Source organism: Vipera berus (genome assembly GCF_964194415.1).
Source record: "Vipera berus genome assembly, chromosome: Z".
Taxonomy (NCBI): Eukaryota; Metazoa; Chordata; class Lepidosauria; order Squamata; family Viperidae; genus Vipera; species Vipera berus.
In genome coordinates this window covers 93,202,447-93,229,908 of record NC_138205.1, presented here as the reverse complement: position 1 = coordinate 93,229,908, position 27,462 = coordinate 93,202,447, and the positions used below count along the sequence as shown (strand labels likewise).

At 37.9% G+C, this 27,462-nt stretch overlaps 1 protein-coding gene across 5 annotated transcripts in view; it reads right to left on the bottom strand.

Moving 5' to 3' along the window:
- OSBPL3 (oxysterol binding protein like 3) overlaps positions 1 to 27,462 on the bottom strand; it is a 116,276-nt gene that overhangs the window by 78,527 nt on the left and 10,287 nt on the right. For all 5 annotated transcript variants that reach the window (XM_081344854.1, XM_081344857.1, XM_081344858.1 and 2 more), the window contains exon 2: positions 387 to 512. In XM_081344854.1, coding sequence (XP_081200980.1) covers positions 387 to 479 — 93 coding nt within the window. In that variant the 5' untranslated portion in view covers positions 480 to 512. The remainder of the gene's footprint in view (positions 1 to 386; positions 513 to 27,462) is intronic.

The window sequence follows — 27,462 nt, the reverse complement described above, 5'->3', positions numbered from 1 at the left end:
CTACTATCACATATAATCATGTATATACATCAGCCCATTTTACTGTAAGAATTTTTTTTTTAAAAAAAGTGTGACATTATTCTTGTTTCAAGTAAACAAATTCTCCAGCAAACGCTCTGCTAAGAATGAAATATTAATACTATGATTTACAACAGTACTGTGCCAATTGCACAAGTACTTGAGTCTTAGATTTGTTATATGATACCATGCTGGTATAAAACATTGTTCAAAATTTACGATAGAGTTATTGATATTACATATTCAATACATCAGATTGGTTCTCTGAAATAATCATATGTCCAGGACTTAATATACTATATATTTAGTTCATGTTCTTCACAAATTTAGAAGGTTGTAAGCAAAGATTAATATAGCTTTTTATTTACCTGCCGACTTTCTTGTTTAGAAGAACAGCTGCTAGTACTTCTTGAAGGTGACAAGGCATTCTGAGACACCCCCAGATTCTTTTCTTCAGTCATGATTGTAGAAGAAAATTCTTCTGAATCAAATCACTTACAACAGCATCAGAAGGATGGGAAGAAACAGAAGAGAAAGAACAGAGTCATTTCTTTCCCACATACATTCCAATGGCATTCTTAGCACTCAGCGGAAATTCCTAAGAAAGGGGAAAAACCCAATGTATACATGTCACTTGATAGTAATACAAGTATCAGGCAAGAACTTTTATTCAGCATGGAGACTGAAATTACTTTTGTCTTAACATTTAACATTCACCAGGAATTTTCTCTTTTCATTCTTACTTTCAGAATTAGATATGCTAAGTTGTAATTACTTTCAGCCAACAGAATGATTATCTGTTTCGGCCTCCAATTATGGTTCCATTTGTTAACTCTTCCGATTCAGCCAGCCTTATATTGGTTGCCAAACAGTTTTAGTGACAATATGGTAATCATCCATCCATCTCATGCGCTCATGACCTCTCGGTTAGACTACTGCAACGCTCTCTACATGGGGCTGCCCTTGAGGACCACTCGGAGGCTTCAGCTGGTGCAGAATGCAGCCGCGCGAGTTGTGACGGGAGTCTCCCGATACTCCCGTGTAACGCCTCTTCTCCGCGAGCTGCATTGGCTTCCAGTTGCCCTCCGGGTGAGATTCAAGGTGCTGGTGATGACCTATAAAGCCCTACATGGCATGGGTCTGGATTATCTTAGGGAGCACCTGCTGCCAGCATCAACTTCCCATCGTCCTGTGCGCTCCCATAGAGAGGCCCTCCTTAGGGTGCCGCCGGTTAGGGAGTGCCGGCAGGTGACCCCCAGAGGGAGGGCATTCTCTGTGGGTGCACCTGCCCTTTGGAATGATTTACCTGTGGAACTCCGGACTGCCCCCGATCTGCGTTCATTTCGCCGGGACCTGAAAACCTGGCTTTTCGATTTATCAGGCCTGGACTGAAGGGGTTTTAGCTTTTTAAATATTGTTTTAATTGTTGGGCTTAATTAATTAAATTTATTTTAATTTTATATTATCTTTTATATTGTATTTTATGCTGCCCTGTAAACTGCCCTGAGTCCTTCGGGAATAGGGCGGTATAGAAATCTAATTAAATAAAAATAATTAAATAAATAAATCTCTGACGTTTTTGCAACTTGCATCTTCATTTGGCTTTTGTTTCTTAATATATGGATGTATTTTTCTTTGTAATAGTTGAAAGAAAACCTTACAGAAGGAATCAGCACAATAATTTAATAACCTGCATAGTTTCTTCAGGTCTTTTTTTTGATATATACTGTATACTAATCCTTTTCTATCTTTGGGTCATGCAGTCTTATTCCATATTGCTTATAGTTATTAGCACTTTGTTCTCATGCAATGTTTTCATCAAAATGCTAATTAACCTTTTATGGATGTACATTTGCTGAATCTTAAACCTATGGAACAACATGAAAGCATTAAAGTGCCATAATGAATGGCGAAAAATTCATTCAGATAAACTTCATACAGATGTGTGTGCATAAACACGCACGTGCGCAAACACAAGCACAAACATATACACAAACAGAAAGAGAGAGTCATAAAGTATTGGATCTGTTGCCTAATAAGATTGAATGTCTGTTTACACTTACTATTGAGTCTGCTAGGAACAGTAGTCAAAAATTGCAACCTATATCTGAAACAGAAACTTAGCTAGCAGACCTCTTTTCTCTGAGAATTATGTGAACTATAGTACTGTAACCATGGAAACAGATTCTAGTTACTATATGAAGGCAGTATTAAAACAAAGCAATACCTTTCACAACTCAAAGAGGAAAGAAGGTGTTTGGGACTGTACTAGAGCAAAGGGAATCTCAGTTACAGTGGGAATTTCCAAATAGATGTTTTGAAACACTTTGGATTCTGGACCTATTAAGTCTTAGTCTTTGAGGGAACAGAATAAAAGCTATTATTTGATTATTGTATTTGCTGTGGTTTATTGGATACCACAACAAAGCCAGTTTCAAGCTCCATATTATTACAATATTATAAAGTGTTATTTTAGAATTTTCTCTTAAATTATAACATTCCAGGAAGCTCCTGCTGTAGTTCAGCTGCAGTTATCCACGAAAAGGAGTTCCTGTCTTACCTCATTTTCCATTTATATAAAATAGCGATTCAAATTCTCATACGTCTCTATAACTCTTTTCAATTGGTCATGGACTTACACCTGATTTATTAAAGTTGGTTTTCTTTAAATGGTGGAACTATTTATTATTTGCACAATAGCACTGGAAAATATTTTCTGCTGGGCAGCTGTACTTTTAAACATATATTTCCTTTGATTCTCCCAACAATTCTTATTTATCTTCCATAATCAATGATAATATACTTATGGCAAGTAGGAAATCCTGTCACATCTACTAATAAGTCACTTGAATGAAAGCATGCATATACATACAGAGAAAACTCAATAATGTTATAACTTTCCTGGTAGGCTTGCAATACAGCAGAAAATAAAGAACATCTAAATGACATACAATATTTGTAGTTCAGGACCCAGTAAAACTAATCTGTATGTATAATGTACCATTGAGTTCATTATCATTGCTCAAGATCCTATATCTCCAAGTGCACAAACGATTCTTCTAAAAGTCTAAGTATAGGTAATCCTCAACTTACAGTCAATCAATTAGTAAGCATGTGAAGTTAGAGTGGCACTGAAAAAAGTGATTTATGACCAATTTTCACACTTATGCCTGTTGTAGCATCCCAACGATCAAAATTTGGACAATTGGCAACTGGCCTGTATTTATGACGGTTGCTGTGTCCTGGAATCATGTGCTCACCTTTTGTGACCTTCTGACAAGCAAAGTCAATGGGGAAGTCAGATTCACTTAAGAACTATGTTACAATTTCAAAGATTCACTTAACATCTGTGGCAAAAAAGGTCGTAAAATGGGACTGAACTCACTTAACAACTGTCTTGCTTAGCAACAGAAATTCTGGGCTCAATTGTGGTTACAAGTTGAGGACTACTATCTAGATAAGAATTAATCCAAGTACAAATGACAAATTTATTCTCAATTAATTAATCAGCTTCTGTCATTCGCCAAGTCTTATTTTTATGAGCTAATTCTGCTTTTCTAGTTATTCTAAACTCAATTAATAAGAATTTGCATAGCTGCTCCTGAATATTTAATAATAAAAGCAACAACAAAAACTGCCTGTGTTTATGAATTGTTCCTGAAACAGGTAAAAATTCTTTAAATCTACTGATAGATTTTGCACAACCAATATAGAACATTTTTGTTTTGTAAAGAAGTATTAAATGCTGCTGGGATTTATTCTGTACGCACAGACAATAACAAGAACCCAAGATTAGATCAGTAGTAATTCATAGAAATTGCCCTCCAAATAAACGTTCAACTATGATAGGAGATATGTTTTATAGTTTAGTTTATTATTAACTTGGCCTAGGACAATGATGGCAAACCTTTTAGAGACCAAGTGCCCAAACTTCAACCCAAAACCCACTTATGTATCATTGGGTGCTGGGTGGGCGTGGCCCATTGGGTGGGCGTGACTGTGGTGGTAATGGCAGACTGGGTGGGACTAAAAAGTTCAATCAGTGAATTCCAACTTTGTGAGATTTTTTTTTCCCTGCAAGAAGTTGAAATTGATTGATTGAACCTTTTTTTCCCCACACGGCGGTGGAGGCCTAAAGCAAAAAGGGTTTGTAAAACCCAGTTGAAGGCCTAGGACTGGGGTGATGACGCGTGTGCCCACAGAGAGGGTTCTGTGTGCCACCTGTGGCACACATGCCATAGGTTCGCCACCACGGGCCTAGGCTATTCAGTTTCCCAGTTGACACTATGGTTGGGTCTGTCTGTGTTGTCAGATTAAGGAGTCTCCATCACGTCTTCTGACTGCTAATCTTCTGTCTGTCTGTTCTACATAAGGGCTGTTATAGTTCTTACACTGAATATTATAGATCCGTATTTAGACCAAACTAAATATAAAAAGAGAAGAAAAAAGAGTGCCAGTTTGGTGTAATAGTTAAAGTATCAGGCTAGAAACTGGGAGACCGGGAGTTCTAATCCTACATTTGGCATTAAGCCAGATGGGTAACTTTCAGCCAGTCCCTTTCTCTAAGAAGGCAGCAGTGGCAAACCATTTCCAAAAAACCTTGCCAAGAAAACTGCAGGGACATGGCCAGGCAAGATCCAAAAATCAAACAAGATTGAACCAAAGGGAGAAAAAATAAAAACACTAGATAATTGCTGGAAATTTGACATTTAGGCAAATCAGACATAATTGACATATTAGGTAAGCCATACTTGCACACCCTTTAAAAGAGACAATAAAAAAGATAAGAAATGGAAAAAAACCAGAAGACATCCTTTCCAGCAACCAACAAGATTAACAGGAATTAACATTAGACAAACCATAGAGCAGAAAACAAAATCTTACTCAAGGAATTAACATGGAGAAATGCACAAGGAGAAAACTACCCACACTTAAAGACAAGGCTACTGTATATAACAGGGAGCAAATCCCACACTCACCAGCATGAATGATATTACCTAGTCAGGTAATGAAATGTCTGCAAGCTAACAAGCAAATCAGAGAGTACCAAAGAGTCCACAGTTTAATCCTGTGCTATATATATTCTCTTTTACTGGAGTGAGTGAAAGTGTAATTTATCAATAATTTCAAGGAGATACTACAGTATTCTGGAATCGCTTTGCCGTCACCGTAACAGAACCTGATTTCTACTATCTGTTACACTATTTTTATAAAGCAATGATGTGCTTTTACTCCCAACTGATTCCACATTCATCCTCTTGGAATTAAATATTAGAAAAAGTGGGCAGTAAAGTTGCCATGGAGCATTTATACATTTTTGCTGTTGCTTAGCACTTTCTATGGTTCTTTATAAATTATGGCTCATCTCTAACCTAGTAGTTATCCATTTTATTTTTAGAATATGCAAAACAGTGCCTATAAATACTACCTACTTTGTCATTCAAGCAATTCTTCCCTAAACACTACCAAAAAGAAAAAGAAAACAAGCTCATTTTCTATTATTGTCTGGCAAGTATTTTAAGTCCTTAGCACAATTTTTTTTCACTATTCTGAAACAACAGATTTCTCATGTGATCCACATGACAATCATAAATCTATTTTGTTGAAAGATTTTGACTTAAGATCCAATCGGGAAAATTCAGTGGCTTTTCCTCTCATTTAAAGCAAGAGAAATTGACCTGAATAAAGTACCCAAGGATAAGCTGTTTTTCAAATCATACAAATCCTCAAGATTTCACATTGGCCCTAATCCAGGGTCAATTCAGCATTCTGTTTTCACATAGCAAATTAGTGAGAGGCAGCATTGTAACACTATGATTGGAAGAAGGAAGCCTGGTTCTTACATCATTCAAGATTACTTATGCTAATTTTAAAATCCCACATTTTTAGTTTCTTGGACAAATCTTTGGTATTAATTTGCATCTAGGATCATTTTTGAAGACTTCTGAAGGTTGTTTAGAGACTATGGCTAGTTCTAAGTAGCTCTAGCTTACTAATAAGAACTGAAAAGTATAAAATATTCTATCTGTGTTACAAGAGCTGCCCTGCATCATAGTTGGCTCCTTGGTACAATTCTAAGTGCTCATCTTTATTTTTCAAAATGTTTATAACTCTGTACTGGGCTATATTCTCCTTTATATATATCTGCCATAAAAGAGAGACAACAATCAAGAAGAGGATTTTCTCAACAGTGGAATCTGAAGTTTGGAATGCCACCCTAATAATTAAATATAAATTTAATGTATATAAAAATAAATTATGAAAGAGTTTAAAGTTCTGAAAGTAAGGCATATTGCCAGTTTATCAACCATGATTGATGAGAATATTTATCAAAAATGCTGTGATAAGACCCTCCCCCAGAAATTTACCACTTTCTAAACTCCTAAAAACTGTATATTTTTCAAAGTATAATTAAATTGAATTGAATACCTCAATCATTGCATATTCATTACTAAAGCTTGAATGCTCTCTTTACTGAGAGCAAAAGAGATCAGATCTCCCAAGATCAGGTATTCACACCAGCTGTTTGTCAGAATAATAAATCTGTTTGCTGTACTTGGGTTATCTGTATACATCATACACTTTTAATCAAGCATGTTTCCTCAAAACATATCAATAGCTGCCCCTCATCTCTTGCATTAAAAATTTCCTTTGAAAAACATTTTGTATCCTTTATTACTCATGAATAAAGCAGCCAGCTCTTTCTTTATTCAGTAGTTACAGTTAGTTGTATTGCTGCAGCCTTTGAATATTTTATAGCCTTTCTCATTAGTCTGAAAGGGATGAAAACTCAGGTAGCATTACTTCTCAAAAATAATTAGATTTGGGAAATCCCTACAGGGATAAGATGATAGACTGATTTATTTACAAATCAATTAATCTTGTTATTCTGGGCAAGTTGCATACACGGCCAAGAGAAACAATGCAACGATTCTGAGCAGAGCCATGAAATAGAAAATATAGGAAAGGTAAGCTATTTGAGGGTGAGGTAAATAAGAACAAGAGTCGGATAAGGGATTAAGTACTACTTCCGTTGAGGAAGCTGCTTTACATAAAAAAAAACACCACAAAGGCAATATTGAAAACAAACCAGCAATTTTTGGAACGATGCTCCTGCTCCCTCCAACAGCTGTGCACAGGCTTGCAAAGACAGGAGACAGGGCAATAAATTCTCAATATCAATGAACAAGCAAGAAGGTTATATACGTGTGTGTGTGTGTGTGTGTGTGTGTTTGTGGAGGAAATAGAGGGTTTTTGGAAGAATAAAATCTCTACATTTATACCACGAAAACAGGGAAAAAAATGTTAGTTACTCCCACTATCCAGAAATGCCCCCAATTTCCAATTACCCATACTTCCCTATTTATTTCTTAACTACAAAGCTATGTTTGACAGGTTTGGAAAGAGACAACGCCTTGAACCGTGATTCAGTATTGATGTAGGAACTTGATTATTATTATGGATCTGATGTAACATTTAATTTAAAGCTGTTAGGATAAGCTCTGGCATCCATGAAAGGGATGTTTTTATATATGTAGATTTAAGTCTTGTTTGTATCTTACCTAATTGAGATATGGATGACATGACTGCAGCTCTTCCCTTTCAGTTTCAGTTTTTTTCCTTCTATAATACTAGAGATTAAGATTAATATTGTAGATGGATCAGTGGTTCTCAAGCTGCGGTCCCTGGACCCTGGGGGGGGGAGGAGCAATGCATCACAGGGCGTTTGCGAAAGCAACTTCCAGTGCTCCTTTATCATCTCCCCCCCACATGGAAAAGGATTCCTAGTTAATTCGTGGATTGCAAGACAAAGGAAATTACCCAGAGATGTGGTGGTTTATTTTACAAAGAGAGTGATTAGAAATGAAGTTATTCAAGCCTCCTACAACATTGAATTTGTAATTGCTGAGCAAAAAGTCTTGATTTTAAAAGAGATCCCTCCAAGAATTTTAAGAAAAAGGAAGGAATTTGCTTTTTTGACACAAGAATTGAGATGACGTGATATCAAGTTTAGATGGGAGATACCAGTGGGCATGGTGGTGACCTATGAAGGGACGAGGCATCGACTTACTACGGTGATTCAAGCACGTGATTTTTACAGTAATGTTTTAAAAGCAGCCCCCATACCACTTTTGGAATCTACAAAGAAGAAAGGTGAGAGAGAGTCTCAACGATATAGAGAGAATCTACAAGGTGCTGAAGGAATAATACAGACAGATGAGAAAGTTACAGGAGTGGATCAAATTTCAGTATCACTGGAGGAGGCCAGAAATTGGAAGAGGCGTGCTGCTTCTAGACGAATGAGCCAAGCCTGAAGATTGTTGCATAACTGAAGGATAATAATGTAATAAGGATTATGGAAATTGAAATTGTTAGAAGGGTTAAATATTTGGGGATATATTTTTCACCCTTATAATATAAACTTAATTGGGAAGAATTGTAGTAGTGCTTACTGAAATTTTGTAGGTTATGATTTGCTATTTGGTTGGTATGTATGTTTATTGTGTGATAAGAAGGTGGATAATGTGTTTAAGGTATATACTTTGTGATATGTTCTGGTGCAAGTTTGGGAAAAATTATAGATGAAAGCTAACTTGTAATATTTTTATGGGCAATAATGAACACGTAATAGAAAACATAAGAATGAGGTGACTATATAAAAAAAAATTTAAGTTTGGAAAGTAATGTATGGTACTTGAAGCTGTATAATATATTAGGAGAAGGAAAGATTGCATAAACTTGGTTTTAGTATGGAAATTTAAAGCCCAGCTGGAAAGAAGAATAGTTTTTAATGATTGATGTAAAATTGTTTTGCCTGTAATTGTTTTTATTGGGTATTTTTATTGACACTATTGTGGCGGATATCAAGTGGATGTTGAATTTAACTATGGCAGTAAGATTTCTAGTAAAGAGGTAGAACTACTGATTATAGCAGAATGGACTGTAAAGTTTTTAATATTGAGGATATGGTAAAGACTTTAGTGCACCTGAAAGACTATTTGCAACACAGAGATACTACGGAGTAAATATGGGACTAAAAAGTATTATTCAGCATTTGAATAATTATTGATGTGATATTTATACGTTTGGAGATTATCTATATGAGTTAAAGTGCGATAGTTTTAATAGTCTAGGATTGTTTGCATAAGGTAGATTATGATTGTTTGTATTTTTATATCCTGTATTCAGCTCTGGGAAGTCGGGGGGGGGAGGGGAAAGGGAGGGAGGGGCTGGGGAGGGCTGGGGAGTGGGAAGGGGGTGGGAGAGGAGGGGGTTGGGAGGGGTTTTGTTTTGATAAAATGTATTGTAAAACTTTTCAATAAAAAAAAGAAAAGGATTCCTAGCAATATAGTGAAGTTTTTATATTCAAATTTCAGTAATTAGTCAAGTAACAAAACGCAACATTACTTATCCTTACAACAGACTTAAAAGATATATTTTCAGGATTTTACAGACAAAAGCGTTCTGAGCTACTCCTCAAAGAAAAGATTGCAAAATGATTTTGACAGATAGCCTCTTCACTCTCAAATACAAGAATTCTATTGTGCAACTACTTTTCCTGTAGAAATCAGTCCTTTTAAAGCAACTTACACAAACAGTCACAGAATTATCTTCTGTATGTAATTCATCAGCAGAATATGACTTAAACAGAGGAAAAGGTTAATGGAGCATAAGCATGAGATGTAAATGAAGATCATGTTTAATTTTACTCTTGTTATATCAATAACAAATGTGATGACTTCACTGTGAGTAACTGTCTTGGATGTAAAGCTAGTCTCCAAAATTTTATTGTTATGTCAGGTTTGATTCACTAATCTCTGGGCAAGAAATAAGACCCAGTTTGGCCTTGTGGCTAAGACATCAGACTAGAAACCAGGAGATGGGATTTCTAGTCCCACCTTAGCCATAAAAGCCAGCTGCATGACCTTGGGTCAATCATTCTCTCCCAGTCCAAGAAATAATTTTGATGAATTGCCCACACAAAGTGCAACCACCTAGTGATTCCCCAATAATCATTTAAAGAACAAAGGACACACACACACATACACACTCTCAAATCCTCTAGAGAAAAATAAAAAACAGCTTCGTTCACTGCGGCTCTTGTCTTCCTTAAGCATGACTTTGGCCATAAAAAGCTGGGTAACTTTCAGCTTTTCTCTTCTTACCTTCCCCTGACCACATGCAATGTGTCAGCCCTTTAAAGTAATCAAAACCATGAACCAAAAGTTTAGAATGCTAATACTGTATTTAAAGTTACAGAATCTTGCAAGTCTGAATGCACTTTCTCCTTTCTCCTTAGCTTAAATGCTTTTTCAAATTATATTCCTGCTTTGGGCTTTGATTCCCTTATCTAACTATTGCCTTGGCTATGGATCTACCTCCTGTTCCTCAAAGTTATTCTTATAGCTCATTATATCCAGGTATCAAAATATTGGGTGATGAATTTGGTCTGCCCTCTCTCAAGCCTTATTCCAGTGAGAATCAACTGGTTTTTATCATATAATGCTGAATGCTACCGTATTTTCCGTCGTATAAGACGACTTTTTAACCCATGAAAATCACCTCAAAAGTTGGGGGGGTCGTCTTATACGCCCAGTCGTCTTATACACCGGAAAATACGGTATGTATAACTACTGGATAATATGTTATTATATATTTCTATTTTATCAGTCAGTTTCCCGATTCTTTTCCCTAACCTATTGCAAAGGATTGATTTGATCCATGTGGGCTTAATAAAATGTTGGGGTTATTTTTCTTTCTTTCTTCTGAAAACTCTTGGGGATGGCACATTCACATATACCCAGAAGGAAATAAGTTGCTGGCAAGTGTTTGAAGTATGAAATGGAACATATATTCAATTGAGTGGGGGCTGCAAGGGAAACTGGGATCAGTTTCTATGCAGCATGACTTCAAAAACATTTTAATTATTTGACCTAGACCTACTGATTTTAAAATTTGAAAGATATCTGAGTGCCTTTCCCTTCTCTTGCCCAACATTTTGCTGATGTAAGAACAGCAAAAGTCACCACACACATCAATAGCAAGCAATGAACTAACTTATGGAACAAAATGATGTGGAATATCCAAAGGAAGTGCAATCAAAATTACTTAACCCCAAATTCATCTTATAGCAAAGGTGATTCATTGCACCCTTGAGAGAATGTGGCAATGTGTACCACTGTCTGGAACAAATGTGTGTGCTCTGACTTTGAGTACTAGAAAACTCAAATTCAACATACTGGAAATAAGCATACACTTCCAAAAGGAATGACAGCTGAAAATTGCACCAAGAAGCAATGGAGAATCATCTTGTTTTGATTCTGCTCTTCTTACTACTCCCCCCCCATCTCCCTTTCATTTTAACTCTTTTTTTTTAAGGACGATAGAAATTCCATCACGGCAGTGAGCTGTATTTCCTTCAGTCTGAAATTAGAACTACCATTTTAAAACTGAATGTGAAGGTTTTCAATGGAATTATATCTTCAGATATCTTCAAATAATCAGACCATCCTTTTCTTGAGCATGTTATCCCCTCACCTGTTATCATGTGTAGCAGATGGCAGATGGCAATGTTTTTTGGGAAATGGGGCATTATGTTCGTCAAGCAGGAGCAGGCAATTTGGTTCTGCATTGCAACTTTCCTAGCTCCCTGTCAATTTATCTGGAATTTTTTTGGACTTGAAAGGAAATCAAGTCATAGATGATATTGCATCTAATGAGCATACATCTGTGGATAAAAGCGTCCTCTGTAGATACAGTTGTGGGGTTGTAGGCATTCCTCTTCACACACTTTTTAATCCCACAGTGGGATAAAACTGTTCTACAAAATGGCTTATGTTGTACAATTGTTTTCAAGCAGACAAAAAACAAGAGGTTGCAGTTACATTATGAATACTTCCTACAAACCTCTGTATGAAATTGTTTATCCACCAGAAATGTTATATAAATCAAATTATATCTGGCTCCAGACTGGCAGCATACACATTTTCAACCATCTGTTTGAAGTGCAGCAAACATGAAGGGAAGAAAATGTGCAGCTTTATTATCTAATCCAGTTTGCCCTAAGTATAATAAACAGCACTCTGCTTTATCAATCTATTTATATGTCAGATGAGTGATGTGGAAAAATAAAACCTGAATCCAACTTCATGTCTTCTTAACAATGAGGAATTGTTTCGATTGTTATGCTCTCTCTTCTGAAGATATCTTATTGAAAATGAAATAGATATATGTAGTCTATGGAAAAGATTATACATCCTTCATTATCTTTAGGATTGATATGCAATGACATTGTGTCTTACAGGAAAGAATACATTGATGACAAAACCTAGAATCTTTAATTTCAGTTGGCACTCTAAATACTTAAAGAATTCAAATCTTTAATTTCAGTTGGCACTCTAAAGAATTTTTATTTAAGGAATCCATATTCATCTGGTATGCTCCAATCCAATTAATCTGCATCAAGCCTTCTATTCTGTGATTTTTATGAGCTTTGGGTATCACCACCGTGGGAACAGAGGGATTTTTTTTTTGGTATAGTACACATTCTACAACAGAACTTGTAGCAGCTTGGAAAGTTTGTTCATTCCTTCCAAGTGGAGCTTTCCTCTGAAACTTTTGTTGTTGTGTTGTTGTTGTTAGCTGCGAAGTCGTGCCCGACCCATCGCGACCCTATAGACAACGTTCCTCCAGGCCTTCCTGTCCTCTACCATCTTCTGGAGTCCATTTAAGCTCACGCCTACTGCTTCAGTGACTCCATCCAGCCACCTCATTCTCTGTCGTCCCCTTCTTCTCTTGCCCTCAGTCTTTCCCAGCATTAGGCTCTTCTCCAGTGAGTCCTTCCTTCTCATTAGGTGGCCAAAGTATTTGCGTTTCAACTTCAGGATCTGGCCTTCTAAAGAGCAGTCAGGGTTGATCTCCTCTAGGACTGACCGGTTTGATCGCCTTGCAGTCCAAGGGACTCGCAGGAGTCTTCTCCAGCACCATAGTTCAAAGGCCTCAATTCTTTGGCGTTCAGCCTTTTTTATGGTCCAGCTTTCACTGCCATACATTGCAACTGGGAAGAATAGCCTTGACTATACGCACTTTTGTTGACAGGGTGATGTCTCTGCTTTTTTAGTGTGCTGTCTAGATGTCACGAATCGTCCTTGACGACAAACCACAGACACATCCAAGGTACAAGTGATGTTGTTTATTCTTCTTCCAAGCAGTGAGATTAAACAGGAATAAAGTCAGCATTGGCAGCATCCTGCTCCAATGCTCCTTTATGGCTTGAACACACCCCAGCCCCACCCCGCCAGCACACATCAGCATCCGCCCACAACCCAATAAAGACCCCGCCCATCTCCTCCCCACGTGCCAGCTCCACTCCGTGCACCACGCCAGCGGCCGTCAGGTACGTACGCCAGGTAACACCCAGCCTAAACCCCGTAACCCCACCCCGTGAACCCCGACCATCCTCTCCCTGTTCCCACCACCCGCACCGTACGGACCCTTCCCCGCGGACATGCCTCCAGCCCCCGTCGCCCCTTGCCACACTCAACACGTCCCCACCACCAGTCCAGCTCAACAGCCATGGGTCCTCTGGTGCGCCGTCCCAGAGTGGCCACGGCCAGCCAGCCGCCAAAGAGGCCCAAGGTCTGAAGGCCCGGCTGTAGAGGGTGACTGTGCAGGCGCGACCATCAGCTGCCTGCACTGGTCCCGACCGTTCGGCCACCCCACAGCTGCTCCGCACCGGGAGGAGGGAGGGCCAAGCCCCCTGTGCAGCCATGGTGACTGCTTGCGCCAACCTGGCAGGGAAACGACACCGGGCAGGCATGGCCGTCAGCTGGTCGGCGGCTGACTGCACCGGTCCCGGCCGGTCGACCGCCCCATAGTCGTTCTGCGCCGGGCAGAGGAAGGGCTGAGCCCCCTGCGTAGCTGCAGCGGCCGCCCGCGCTGGCCCGGTGGGGAAAGGAAGCTGCGCAGGCACGGCCGTCAGCTGTTTGGCAGCCGCCTGCACCGGTCCCAGTCGGTCGGCCGCGTGGGTGGTTGGTTGGGCTGTCTGCGCTGCCGCGGGGCCGTATGACAACAGCAGAGGCTGGAAGCAGGCGGCAGGTAACACTGGGCTGGCGTTGGGGCCCGTCCCCGGAGAGTGGCGAGCCAGCGGGGCTTGACACTAGATTTGTCATGGCTTTCCTCCCCAGGAGCAAGCATCTTTTAATTTCTTGGCTAAGGACATCATTTTTTGGTGATAGTTCTATAAGGTGCTATAGGGCTTCATAGAACCGGTCAATTTCATCCTCTTCAGCACTGGTGGTTGGGGCATAGACCTGGACTACTGTGATATTGAATGGTTTGCCTTGGATTCGAACTGAGATCATTCTGTCATTTTGAGGATTGTATCCCAGTATTGCTTTTCCTACTCTTTTATTGACTATGAAGGCTACTCCATTTCTTCTGAGGGATTCTTGCCCGCAGTAGTATACCTGATGGTCATCTGAATTAAATTCACCCATTCCTGTCCATTTTAGTTCACTGATACCTAAGATGTCGATGTTCAGTCTTGTCATCTCTTGTTTGACCACGTCCAGCTTTCCTTGATTCATGGATCTTACATTCCAGGTTCCTATGGAGAAAAAAATCTTTACAGCATCGGACTTTCCTTTCACCACCAGACACATCCACAGCTGAGTGTCCTTTCAGCTTTGGCCCAGTCGCTTCATTCTTTCTGGTGCTACTAGTACTAGCCCTCTGCTCTTCCCCAGTAGCATATTGGACGCCTTCTGACCTGAGGGGCTCATCTTCCAGCGTCACATCATTTTGCCTTTTGGTACTGTCCATAGGGTTTTCAAGGCAAAGATACTGGAGTGGGTTGCCATTTCCTTCTCCAGTGGATCACGTTTTGTCAGAACTCTCTGCTATGACCTTTCTGTCTTGGGTGGCCCTGCATGGCATAGCTCATAGCTTCATTGAATTACCCAAGCCCCTTTGCCACGACAAGGCAGTAATCCATGAAGGGGATTAGTGAAACTTTACAAAGGGTCAATTAAAAATATAGTCATATGGATAATAAAAATATGCTGTATTTGTTTTTATTTCTGCTTATATGTAATGTATTCTTAACTAGGACTGCTTAACTAGGACTGTGAAAAGTTTTATAGGGTACTTTGCAAAGGAAGCTGTTCTCTTTTCATTTAGAGTGAAGTGACTCAGCTTCTTCACCTCACTCTCCTTCAAAACTCCGCTCAGCCTCTTCCTGTACCATTTCAGCTAAAAGAGGAGCTTTTGTGACATTTGTTGTGAGAGATGGTATAGAGAAATTTTCTCTCACATTAGCTGAAGTATTTTTACACTGGGCAGCTTTAGTGTATGCTAAGTATATGTCTTCATTGAGTTTCAAAGGCAGCCATCTCGAGTCTCGTTTGGACTGCTCGCCGAAAGAAATCTCACAGCAACTTCAAGCTGCCCAGTCTGAAGCCCCTTCAGCATTTTGAAGATATTTCAGGCTAAGCTTGTACACTGAAAAATCCCAAAGCCACAGAGCCTAGAAACACTTCAGTTAAAATTAAGGGGGATAGCGAGAAGTTTCTCAACAGGCCTAGTGGTGAAGATGCCTGCCTCCCACTCGGAAAGTTCAGAGTTCAATCCTAGGTGGGAGCAGATGTTTCTCTCCTAGAACGCAAAGGGAAAAAAATCTGCTGTGATATCTGTGTAGGCATCAGGAGGGCATCCAACCAATTAATCTCAGCTCTATCCAGTCACTCTGACTCTACCTGAATAGGGGCTACAAGATCACAAAACAGTTGAGGAGTTTCTCTTAAGCACTGGACGAAAATTATTTAGATACTGCTTGCTTCATAGCCTCTTTGCTTCAGAAAAAGCAATTATGGACACTGCTTTGCTGAAATGAGTCCATCTTACCTTGCCGGACTTATGCAAATCAATTTTTAACCAGATTTAGAGGAAGATTTTTTGTTTTTAAGGTAAATTTAGATAGTGATGTTGAAGGGCAACGTATTAAAGGTAGAAATAAATGAAAAATACAATTAACAAATAATCATAGTCTGTTTTCTTTCTTCCAGACTCACATATGGAGTGCTTAATATCAAACCTGAAGATTTCTGGGGAACACAGAAGTCATTATATATTAACAATTAGCTGATTATAATAAAGCTATTTTTTGTGTTTTATTCTAAAAGGTAGCATAGTTACTCATCTTTTTATATATTTATGAAATGAAAATAAACTTTCAGAAGCAATATACCTAATTAAGTAATCAATGGTGCAATATTGGCATAGTAAAGATTTAACAGTTATTTAACAGATACACAAAGGGAAAAGATGGAAAGGTTTATTTCATTGCTCCTCATGATTCCTAACTATATGTTTAACTATACCTATTGATCCAAATAAGCCCTATTATGCAATAGATAGGATATAGAAATTTGTCCATGTAGGTTGCCTATAATCTTTGTTTTGGTGAGAATTGAATTGGGGCTAACCTCCCAGCCATTCTACCTTACTAACAGTTATGTTGTACCTGTACTGTTATGTACACAGAAATTTCTCCTGGTGAATGAAGCAGTGTAGCCATTCTACCTTAAGAAGGATTTTTCAAATACCTGCGTGACTGTATTAAGCAATTACAACCAGTCCATGTTACAGCATGTACACTGAATTTTCTTTTGATTCCCTGAATTTTTCATAATGGATCTTAATCAAATACACATATGAAAAAGCACATTTAATTTCTGTATTCCACTTTTCCTAATATAAACATTTTTATTTGCATTTTTTCTGATGCAATTTTGTTGCAATTTTTGAATGAAATGTTGCTCTACAAAATTTAGAGAAGTAATTATAAGGAAGAAGGAAGGAATCCAGGAAATGTGTTTTAGGTTACTTCGCTTAAAATTGTAGATACACACACACACACACACACACACACACACACACACACACACGCATTATCAGGGCTGACTGCTTTCCCTCTACCCCATCTTATCTTTCTTCTTCTTCTTCTAATACCCCTTTCATTTTGCCTGCAAATTGAATCAACAAGCAGAGAAAAAGAGAAAGTTAATAGTTTTGTGTCTTGACTTGTGTCTTGAAAAAAGCAAGGAAGCTGAGAAAGATACATGCAAATATTCAAAAATAAAATATCCAAGTCACCATTTTAAATTAGCAAGGCAGGCTGCCTCCTGGAAAGCAACATCACTTGAATGCAAATACACCAATCTGATTCTTCAGATGACCCATTAAAATTAACAAAACCAAATTTCCCCCTAACTTGCAGGGTGTCATGCTCTTCATCTCATTCAAATGTTTCCCTAAGGTTGGACAGCATTCCTTGAAGTTAATGCCTGGTATTATTATTTTTTAGAAAAATGGTAATCTGAAGATGAGAAGCAAAATGTCTTCAAGGGAAAAAAAACAAAGTCCAGTTATCTTTTGAAAAAGCACCTTTGGGACAACATTTTGTAATGTTTCTTTACAACCACTGATTTGAGTTGATTTGATTTGATTATATTTGTATACCGCCCTTCTCCCGAAGGACTCAGGGCGGTGAACAGGGCACATATAAAAAATACAGGATACAAAAATTAAAAAGAATTAAATAGTAGCCCAGCTAAAACAATCAATAACAATATAAAAATCCCCATTAAAACCCCAACATATCCCCCATCAGGCCAGGCCGGCTTGTTTAAATAGATGGGTCTTCAGACCGCGTCGGAATGAGCGAAGATCAGGTGCCATCCGGAGCTCGACCGGCAGCTGATTCCATAAAGCCGGAGCGCCCACAGAGAAGGCCCTCCCCCTGGGGGCCACCAGCCGACATTCTCTGACCGGAGGCACCCTGAGGAGGCCCTCTCTGTGGGAACGCACAGGGCGGAGGGAAGTTGACGCCGGCAGCAGGTGGTCCCCGAGGTACTCCGGACCCATGCCATGTAGGGCCTTAAAAACCATTACCAGAACCTTGAATCTCACCCGGAAGACAACTGGTAACCAATGCAGCTCGCAGAGCAAAGGTGTAACATGGGAGTACCGGGAGACTCCCAAGACAACTCTCGCGGCTGCATTCTGTACCAGCTGGAGCCTCCGAGTGGTCTTCAAGGGAAGCTGCAAGTCTTTAGGGCACAGTGCAGACAAAATGCATTTATCACTTATCCTGTTGCCTCCATTGTTAAAGGACTTTTATGAAAGGCTCTAATTAACTGATGCCTCTTCAGCCTATTCCAGAAAAAAAATCCTACTGTGCATTCTTAATTCTATTAAAAGCATTAATAGATTATTAATATTTCACAAGAGTTTTAAAATAGCTTATCTCCACATCAGTTGTGATATATGAACATATATAATGCCTAACATTTGAAATCCCTACTTGTAAGTATGGGCATGCAAACAACTTGCCCAACTCAGCTTATTGCTTCCTTCAAGCACCTTCCTTCATTTCACACTATCACACTTGCCAGCTTTCATAACACGTTGCTAATGATCATAAGTGAATAAATAGGAATGACTATCTTCAGCCCAGCAGTCAAAATGAGCCCAAGTAGGAGCAAGATGACCGAATGGAAGCTAACTTTTATATAAAATGTAATTCTGAACTCCGAAGCAAAATCTATGTTAGATAGGAAAAGAAGATTAAGGGGATTTTAAACGGAGAACATTTCCTTTGAATTTTCAAGAGTTGTAATTACATCTCATGTTTTTTTTAAATACAGCAGTTATATAAGATCATAATTTTTGTGTGTCACTGAAGGCTGTACATTATTTGCTTCAGGTATAGCAGTGCTGTATTCTGCCGTTTCCAATTTTCAGGGTAAGGGATATAGATTTTTTTTAAAGATTATCTTTTTACAGAAAGTGAAGGCAATCCCATAGATAGCTCTTCAGGTCTGTAGAAGTTAGCTTAACCCAGGCCACTTTTATAGAAGGACCTGTCTGAAAGCATCTCCTCTATGTCCTCTGGCACTTGCAGTGTTGCATTACTGTACCGAATTATTTCTGGTTCAACTGTGGCATCTGAACCAGCGTAAAATTAAAATTTTGTTTGTTGAAAGGGTTGCAGCTCCATTTCCCCATAGAAGGAAATTCCTGTCTCAGCTTTCTTCCTTTAAGACCTCTAAAGAAAGCCAGCTTGGTGCAGAGGTTAAAGTGCTAGCCCAGAAATCGGAAGACTGTGAGTTCTAGTCCTACTTTAGCATGAAAGTCGGATGGGTGACTTTGGGCCAGTCACTCTCTCTCAGTCCAACCCACCTCACAGGTTTATTGTTGTTGGGAAAAAGAGGAGGGAGAGGAGGAAAGAGGATGTTCACCACCTTGCGTTACTTATAAGGCAATAAAGGCAGGATAATAATGAAATAAAAAAGGAAAAAACAGATTTATTGTTTTGTTGATCCTTCACAACAGCTCAGACAAAAAAAAGATTTTTGTCCATTTCTTCATGCTTCTTCAACAGTGGAATAGCTGCATAAACTATTCCTCTTTTCTCGGTGTCTTTTTCTTTTCTTTTGTATCAAGTAAGGAAGAAATCTGGATTACCAAAAAAAAATGTCATTTGGATAAGGAGCACCTATATCTAAGAAATGGATACGGCTTTTCTTATGTTGATTTATAAACTTTCTAAATTACTGTTGTTGCTTTTGAGTCATTTGTAACTCCTGGAGACTGCCTGAACTAGTCAATGCTATTTTCTAGGCAAGATTTTTGAAAGTGATGTGCTATTGGCTTCTTTTTCTTCCCAGAGAGAGACTAGTCCAAAGCTGCCTAAGGGAGGAATAATCTCCCAACTTCTAACATAGTGCCTTTAATCTCTACATCAAATTTACCACAGAATCTTCTGTTGCAGTCTTAAAGAAAAAGGATGTCTGATTATTTAAAAAGTTTTGCATCATGTTCCTTCAGAAAAGTGAAACATAAGATTCCATACATGAAAATAATATTGTCTGCTTGTGCAGATTAATAAGAGCAATCACTTATCACAAAAGGTCACATTCTATAGTGACAGACTCCTCTCAGATATACTGGGACTGAAACTCTCAAAATTCCTAATAAACAAGGTTATTCAAATGGAGAGAAATTCTAGCAAACAGCCCCAAAACAACTGGAGGGGCCAAACTGGAGAAGCTGGGGAAAAGTGCAATGAGGAGATGCTAATGGATTTTAACCATGCCTCGAGAGATAATTTTCATCAGTCCTATTTCTAAGTAAAATAAAAAACATGGGTCACAAACCCATGGAAAAGTATGCTAATTTATGTCCAGCTGTGATGTCACAAACCACAGCAAAGCCACAGTTAATATGTACTATTAAGCATTTCTATAAAACAATCCAGCTACTATGTAGAATCACAGAGGCTATCGATATTACAGGTAAATACTTCAAACTGTAACATGAGATTAGGAGACTTGTGTTGAAAGAAACTAAGATAAAAAAAACTTTTAAAAAAATACTGCTAGTCTTTTTATTTTTTATGCTGTTATATTTATCTTTTTAGTGTTTTCTTCCTGAAAAGAACTCCAGAATGCTGACTTTAAAAACAATAGGATATATATGGTGTGTATGTATTTATTTTAAATGAAACTTGCTTGGAATTGTTTTTATTTTGCCTTCATTTCCAATTGATAGGAATAAAAAAATGTCTAGCACTTCAGACAATGAACTTAAATGCAAACAGAATTACAACTATGAGTGTTGAAGCAGACTAGTTTACCCCCTGCCACATGTATGTAAAATAGTTGCATTGTTAGAGGGGGTTTTTTGCTCAAAGCCCAACTAAGCCACAATATGAAACAAGTATTCCTAGAACCAAAACAGCTTACACGTGTCACCTAAGATATGATAGATGGATTTTTGCTGTAAAATCAGTCACTGACAGTTACAAGCTTTGGAAATTAACATAAACTATGTTATTATAAGCCAGCAGTCCCCAACTTTTTGGGCACCAGGGACTGGTTCCTTGGAGCAAGGTTTTTCTGTGGACCAGAGGGGGCCTGATTTTCTGTGCTGCCTGCATCCCACAGATGGGGCTTCATTTGTTTGGGTGGACTGTTTTCTGCCGGTCCATGGACCAGGGTTTGGAGACCCTTTGTTATAAGCTGCCCCAGATCAACAAAGAATATTTTAATCTCTTTTCCTGAATATTAGTGCATCTTGTTTCCAGAACAGTAATAACAGTAACAATCATTATCATCACTAGGGCTACCAGATCTGGACTGCAAAAATCCAGATAGCTATTATATATCCAGAGAGATGCATAATACGCTGTGCACAATAGAACACAATACAGTTATTCTAATAGTTCTCTAAATTTTATCAGCCTATATATAATAGCTATTACTCCAAATAGCAAAAGTGGTGAAGTTAAAATAAACATTTCTAAAATAATTCATACTTTTGAAAATACTTGTACTGGCCATTAAGATATTTGGAATTGTCCTAAATGATTATCTATCTATCTATCTATCTATCTATCTATCTATCTATCTATCTATCTATCTATCATCTATCATTCATTCATTCATTCAGTATTTCTATCTAGTAGATAGCTATCATCTATCTTTTTAATTTCTATTGCTGCTCAGTTTTATATGACTCTGGATGCCTATTTTGAGAAGAACAAAACAATGGTTTAAGCAGATAGGCAGAGTCATCATCAAATGTAGTTTAATGCAGTTTAGATTTAGAGTTCACTGGAAATCAGAATAATATGGCAGTGAAACATAACATGAGAGCATACATTTTGTTCTAACAGGATGTATGAAAGGGAATATGTAAGGTTTGCACAGTTACAGAATTTTATGACTAAATGTCAATCTTCCAAACAATTATTACAACACATTTTGTCTGGAAAAAAGCAATAGAAAACAAACTTTATCTAGCTGTACCTCCAAGCACAGGCTGAAATCTTATGGACACATTTATTTAAGTCAAGAATGGGCAACAAGTCATTCTCCAGATACTTCTTGACTGGGACTCCCATTACTATTCACTACTGATGGGTGGGTTAGGATTAAGAGGAGTGATGTTCAGCAGTATCTTAAGAAACAGCTATTGCCTAAACCTATTGAATATAAACACAGAAATGACTGCACTGTACATATCCTAATACCAGTATCTTGTAACCAGAGCATGGGTAGGCAATCTGCAGCACCTAAATCCCTTTTATATGATCCTCTTTAATCACACCATTGCAGATAATTGAGGTTGTGGGATCCTTCTATTTTACTTATTGAAAACACAGTAAACATTTGCGCAGGTTCTTCATAATGACCATCAATGGCATCTTCCATGTCTATGCTCTTTTTTCCAACATGATGAACAGGAATGCTGTTTTGGAACATGACAGGTGCAGAAGCATATGAAAAACCGTTCCATGGACATAAATAACACCACACATCTCGTGTTAGATAACTGTGTTGCTTTCTAGTAACATCCAATAAATGATCAAAATAAGCCCTAATCCAATATGTAAATATACTCTTCCAGAAATATCTTTGTAAATCAGTGAAGTTTAATGGAGACAAATGCAAATACAAATACAAACATACTAGGCAGTGCTTTTTTTGAAAAAGAAAAAGGTGCCGGAATTCACACGTCATACAACCCGCCTTGCCTACCCTACAAGGTTCCATCCAAAAAAGGTGCCGGAACTCTCTTCTGAGCGTTCTATGACAAAAAAAGCCCTCATACTAGGTATCTAGATGAAATCACTAAATTGTTCAGGCTTAGATTATCAGGCTCCAGTAACTCTTACACAAGCCTAATTATTTGCAACATGGTGTTCCAACAACAATCTATATAAGTAACTCATACTCTCATACCTCCAAGGAAGCTATTAGCTCAACTTCTTTGTTGATATCAGTTAACATACTTTATCAAGGATTTGTGAAGGCTGGATTACATATACCATGTTTCATTAGCCAAATATCCATATGCTGACCACAAAATTATTTTTCTCAAAACACAAATATTAAGCTCCTGTCAGAAATGAAAAGCATACTTTCCCAGAAAGAGAAGAAACAATATTAATCCCCTTTACTTCCACACCTTGAAAGTTGTCAAACAAGTTCTACTCTGGTAGTTTCATAGAAACTATATGTTCTATATATTTTAGGATGTTCTAAATAAAGTGAAAGGAAATATAGATGATCTGCTCGTCATGTCCCTATTCACCTGCAACATCAAAACAAAGTTCAAAAACAAATAAAACAAACAAACATGGGAGAATGCATTTGCTTGGAAGGGAAATCTTGAATACAAAACTTAGTCCTGTGGTACCATGGTACTTCATGTGCTGTCAGTCCTTTAAGCTATGCAAGATTAGGAAATGAGAGTCACTAAGAATCCTGGAATGTATTGCTATATGGTTATGATACTGTAAGAGAATCTTGAAAGTCCATCTCTCTTTCAATATGTATCTAGCCCAGACATGTCAAACACAAGGCCCGGGGGCCGGATCCGGCCCATGAAGTGGTTTCATGCGGCCCGCGAAGCCATCCTGGAAACAGTGAGGGAACGGCCCCCCACTGCCTTGGCCCTGGCCCAGAGACCCTCCTTCTGCCAGAGACCCTCAGATCTGTCCCATTCCTGCCCGGGCCCCCATAGGCACCCTTGATGCGAACGATGTAGAGCTGGCCACGCCCACCCAGTAGGCCATACACACTCTAGCCACGCCCACCCAGTAGGCCACGCCCACCCTGGCCATACCCACCTGGCCCCCTGAGGGCAACCGCAATGCTGATGCGGCCCTCAATGAAATTGAGTTTGACACCCCTGATCTAGCCAATCACAATAAACCAATCCAAGTTTCTTTTTCATGCTTCCTAGTTTCACAAGACTCAAGTATCCTTGCTGTAATGGCTTGGTATTCTCTTCCTCCTTCCCTGAGTAAATCCAACATTTCTTCATTCCTGCTTTACAATAATTCTCCAGCCCATCTAGCTATTTTTATAATCATTTAATTTTAAAAGTAGGAACTTGGCAAAGAGTTGGCCTCAAGATATTAGAGAGTTGAACACAGGCATTCTTAAAAGATGGAAATAAAGAGCTGCTGGAGCCCCTCATTTGTTTGGACATAGGCATACAAAATAAGTTATATAAACAGTAGAGACTTCCTTAGATTAGATGGTGCCAGGAAACACTCTGGGTAGTTTCTCTTCTGGTAAATTAGCACCTACTCATCTTATGAATTAATAAGCCTGCCCCATAGCATTTTGTAATGCACTCTCCAGCATAAGAAGATCACCTTCTTACAGCAGTAGAGTGTTTTCTCCAAGTGATGGTCCAATGTGGATTCACTGTTTCATCTTTTTAAGAAATGTACTGGTTAACATAGTTTGTAAGCCGCCCTGAGTCTTCAGAGAAGGGCGAGATATAAATGGAATTAAAATAAAAAAAAAAATAAAAATACACTCTCCTCTCCTGTATTTTCTGTCTCCTGTCTCTTGGAATTTCTAAATATCAAAAAAGTTCATAGGGATATAATGTGCTGATTTAGCTAGCACATTATGTTTGAACAGCTAACACAAATTGCCACTCAGTTATTTGCTCTTCTGGATCTTTAATTCTTTTGTACTTAGCATCAGAGATCAGCCTGACATTTCCCAAGATTGGTATAAATTTACTAGAATGCAAACAGTTCAAAGGAGAAAGATCAATAAATGTGGTGGTATTAATTCCATTCCAGGCTACCTAAGAGTAGTTCAGACTGAGTCAGTCACTATTTGTCTCGACCCTGCCAGATGCTAGGAAGAGCAGAAGCAACCCTATTTACTTCTTTGAGGCAGTCTAGGTTGCATTTAACCTTTCTGTAATATGCAGATTACAGCCCAAAATGGAGCAAGGTTAGGTTTTCATATAACCAACTGTGGTACATTTTTGGCAGGACTGAGCCTTGGGTTCACTATTCTTATTCACCCTGTCCGTCTGGGGTCTTTTGTTATACATCTAGGCAATTGTCCCAAAGTGCTCACAGAATCTATCTGTTCTGTTCAACCTCTACATTAAGGCCCAGTATGCTGAAGATACCAAGACCTTTGGGGCCTTTTATCCAACCTAAAAGAAGGAAATGATGACAATTGTTGACTATCTTTGAATATCAGCTGGATGAGAGAACAAACTGAAATTACATCAGGAAAGACCAATGTGCTGTTAGGAATCAAGAAATGAATTTGGGAATCATATTTCAGTCTGGAAATAAATTTCATTATTTGTGAAAGAGTAAATTCACAATCTGGAACACTCCCTAATACTCCAATATCATTAAAAATGTCTTGACACAATAATGTTTGTGTACCTGTTACAACCATTTTCACTGGACTTTTCTCACAAAATATCTAGACATTGCAGCTGATACAAAATGGTAAACTTCTAAACAACGCAAGATGTAGAGATCAGATAATCTATAGATAATCATCAGAATTGATTACCAATTACTTATCAGGCACAAATTAAGATGTTGGCAGTAATTCTATCTAATTCTCTCTTCCAAATGAAAAAGCTGTAGAGAGGTCTTTCTGAAGATGCTAAATGTCACAATTTTTCTGGCCTCTCCTGTGTTAGTCAGGTAGTAGAACTCATTCCCTTACGACAGGGGTGTCAAACTGCTAGCCCACGGGCCAGACATGTCATGCAGAAGCCGCGCCCACCCCACTGCCAGCAATGGCAAAGCATCCCGATATGTTGCACATCACATGACATCGTGAGTTTGACATGCCTGCCTTACAAGAAGCACTTGCTCCAATTTTTCAGTGTACAGACACTTCTCTTTCTGTACGTTTAACTGTTAATTGATGATAACATTATTTTAAACTTTTACTATTTTGTCCCTTTTGTTTCTTTAAAAAGTGTTAAACTACCTTGAATAGATAGGAAGAAAATAAATCAAATACAAAAATTAAACACTGACAATCACCTCTCCTTTTCTTTAGACGGATACATCAAAATAAAAACAGGGTGACTGACTTCATTGCTAAGGAAGATTTTAAACTTAGATGTGATTTTCACCTCTGTATTACATTTTGGTTTTAGTCACAGTGAATAAACAACTAAAAAATTCTGGTTTTGCAATATTAGAACTTTAATAAAGGAACCGTGTAATTAGTTACATACTTTTAAATGATCCTTATTGCTCATATTCATATTTCTAAAAGCTGATTAGAACACTGAATTTTCTTATTTTTCCCCAAAACAAAATGAAATCAAAGTGCATATTTTGTAGCTGAAAAAGTACAGAAGTGAGAAAACTATCTCCGACGAGAAAAAATTCATGATATTATAAAATAGCTTCCCAGAATTGCGGGAAATGATTTCTTAAGCCTAACTGGAATTTAGGTGGACTTTATTACCCAGACAAGAAAATTATTAAAGGGATTTTTTTACCAATCAGTAATTTAACAAGTTTCATGAAACAAAAAATTGCATCAATGCCAAGACAATGTTTGACAGGATATCATATTTCATTATAGTAACACCTAATATACAATACAATATAATATCTGTTCAATTAATCCTGAAACAAAGGAAGGAAGGAAACTATAAATATATCTTAATATATATATAAACAGAGAGACATTTATATTCATTTGCATTTCTACCACACTGTCTTCAACATGAATTATCAAAAGCTATCACTTTTCAACTCTTAGAATTATTGTACCTATATGTAATTTGAATTATGAATATTTAATTATAATTTTATAGTTAGTAAAACTAATTCATCTTTATAAACTATGCTTGAAAGATCATTTTTTTCTTATTAAATCATGATTAAGCCATAGTTACATGACAAGTTGTAGAGAATGTCACTTTATATTTTATAAAGTTATGATAAAGATTATACCCAAAACAAGACTTGAATAAAGAGTTGCCCAAAACTCAATATTTAATATTCTGAAAACTTATTTTAAGCCCAACACTAAAAATGAGGTTGAAATTAGCACTACTGTATTTCATGATATCAGGGAATTACAAGACAGAAGTTTAAAAAACTGGCTATGCATTTCATATAATGTTCTAGCAATTTTTTTAAAAAAAGGCCCGAACAGTTCTAAAAACTCTTGCTCTGAATTCATTTTTATTCAGTGTATCATTCAGAAGAGCCCTTTCCTTGGAATATTAACTCAAGCCTGAAAAGTAGGAGCCATTATTAATTCCAATTAGAAAGGTGAGTTAAGGCAAACAATAAATAATCTATTTTGCAAAATCAATATTAGTAACAGTAGATCCAGATATTTTTCCAGCATCCTAATAACTGGATCCTAATTTTAATGAATATCCACTTTGAAATTTTTCTACTTATAATTTATATTATGTTTTGATGTCTGTTGCTGTTTGGGGAGAAATAATTCTGCAGGTCTGTGAATACTGAGCAAAGTATTAAGCAAAATGCCATTTTTTTCTTAGAAACTGTTGATTAAAATAAGATGCCTTATAGATGGTGAGGCAGAACCAACATAG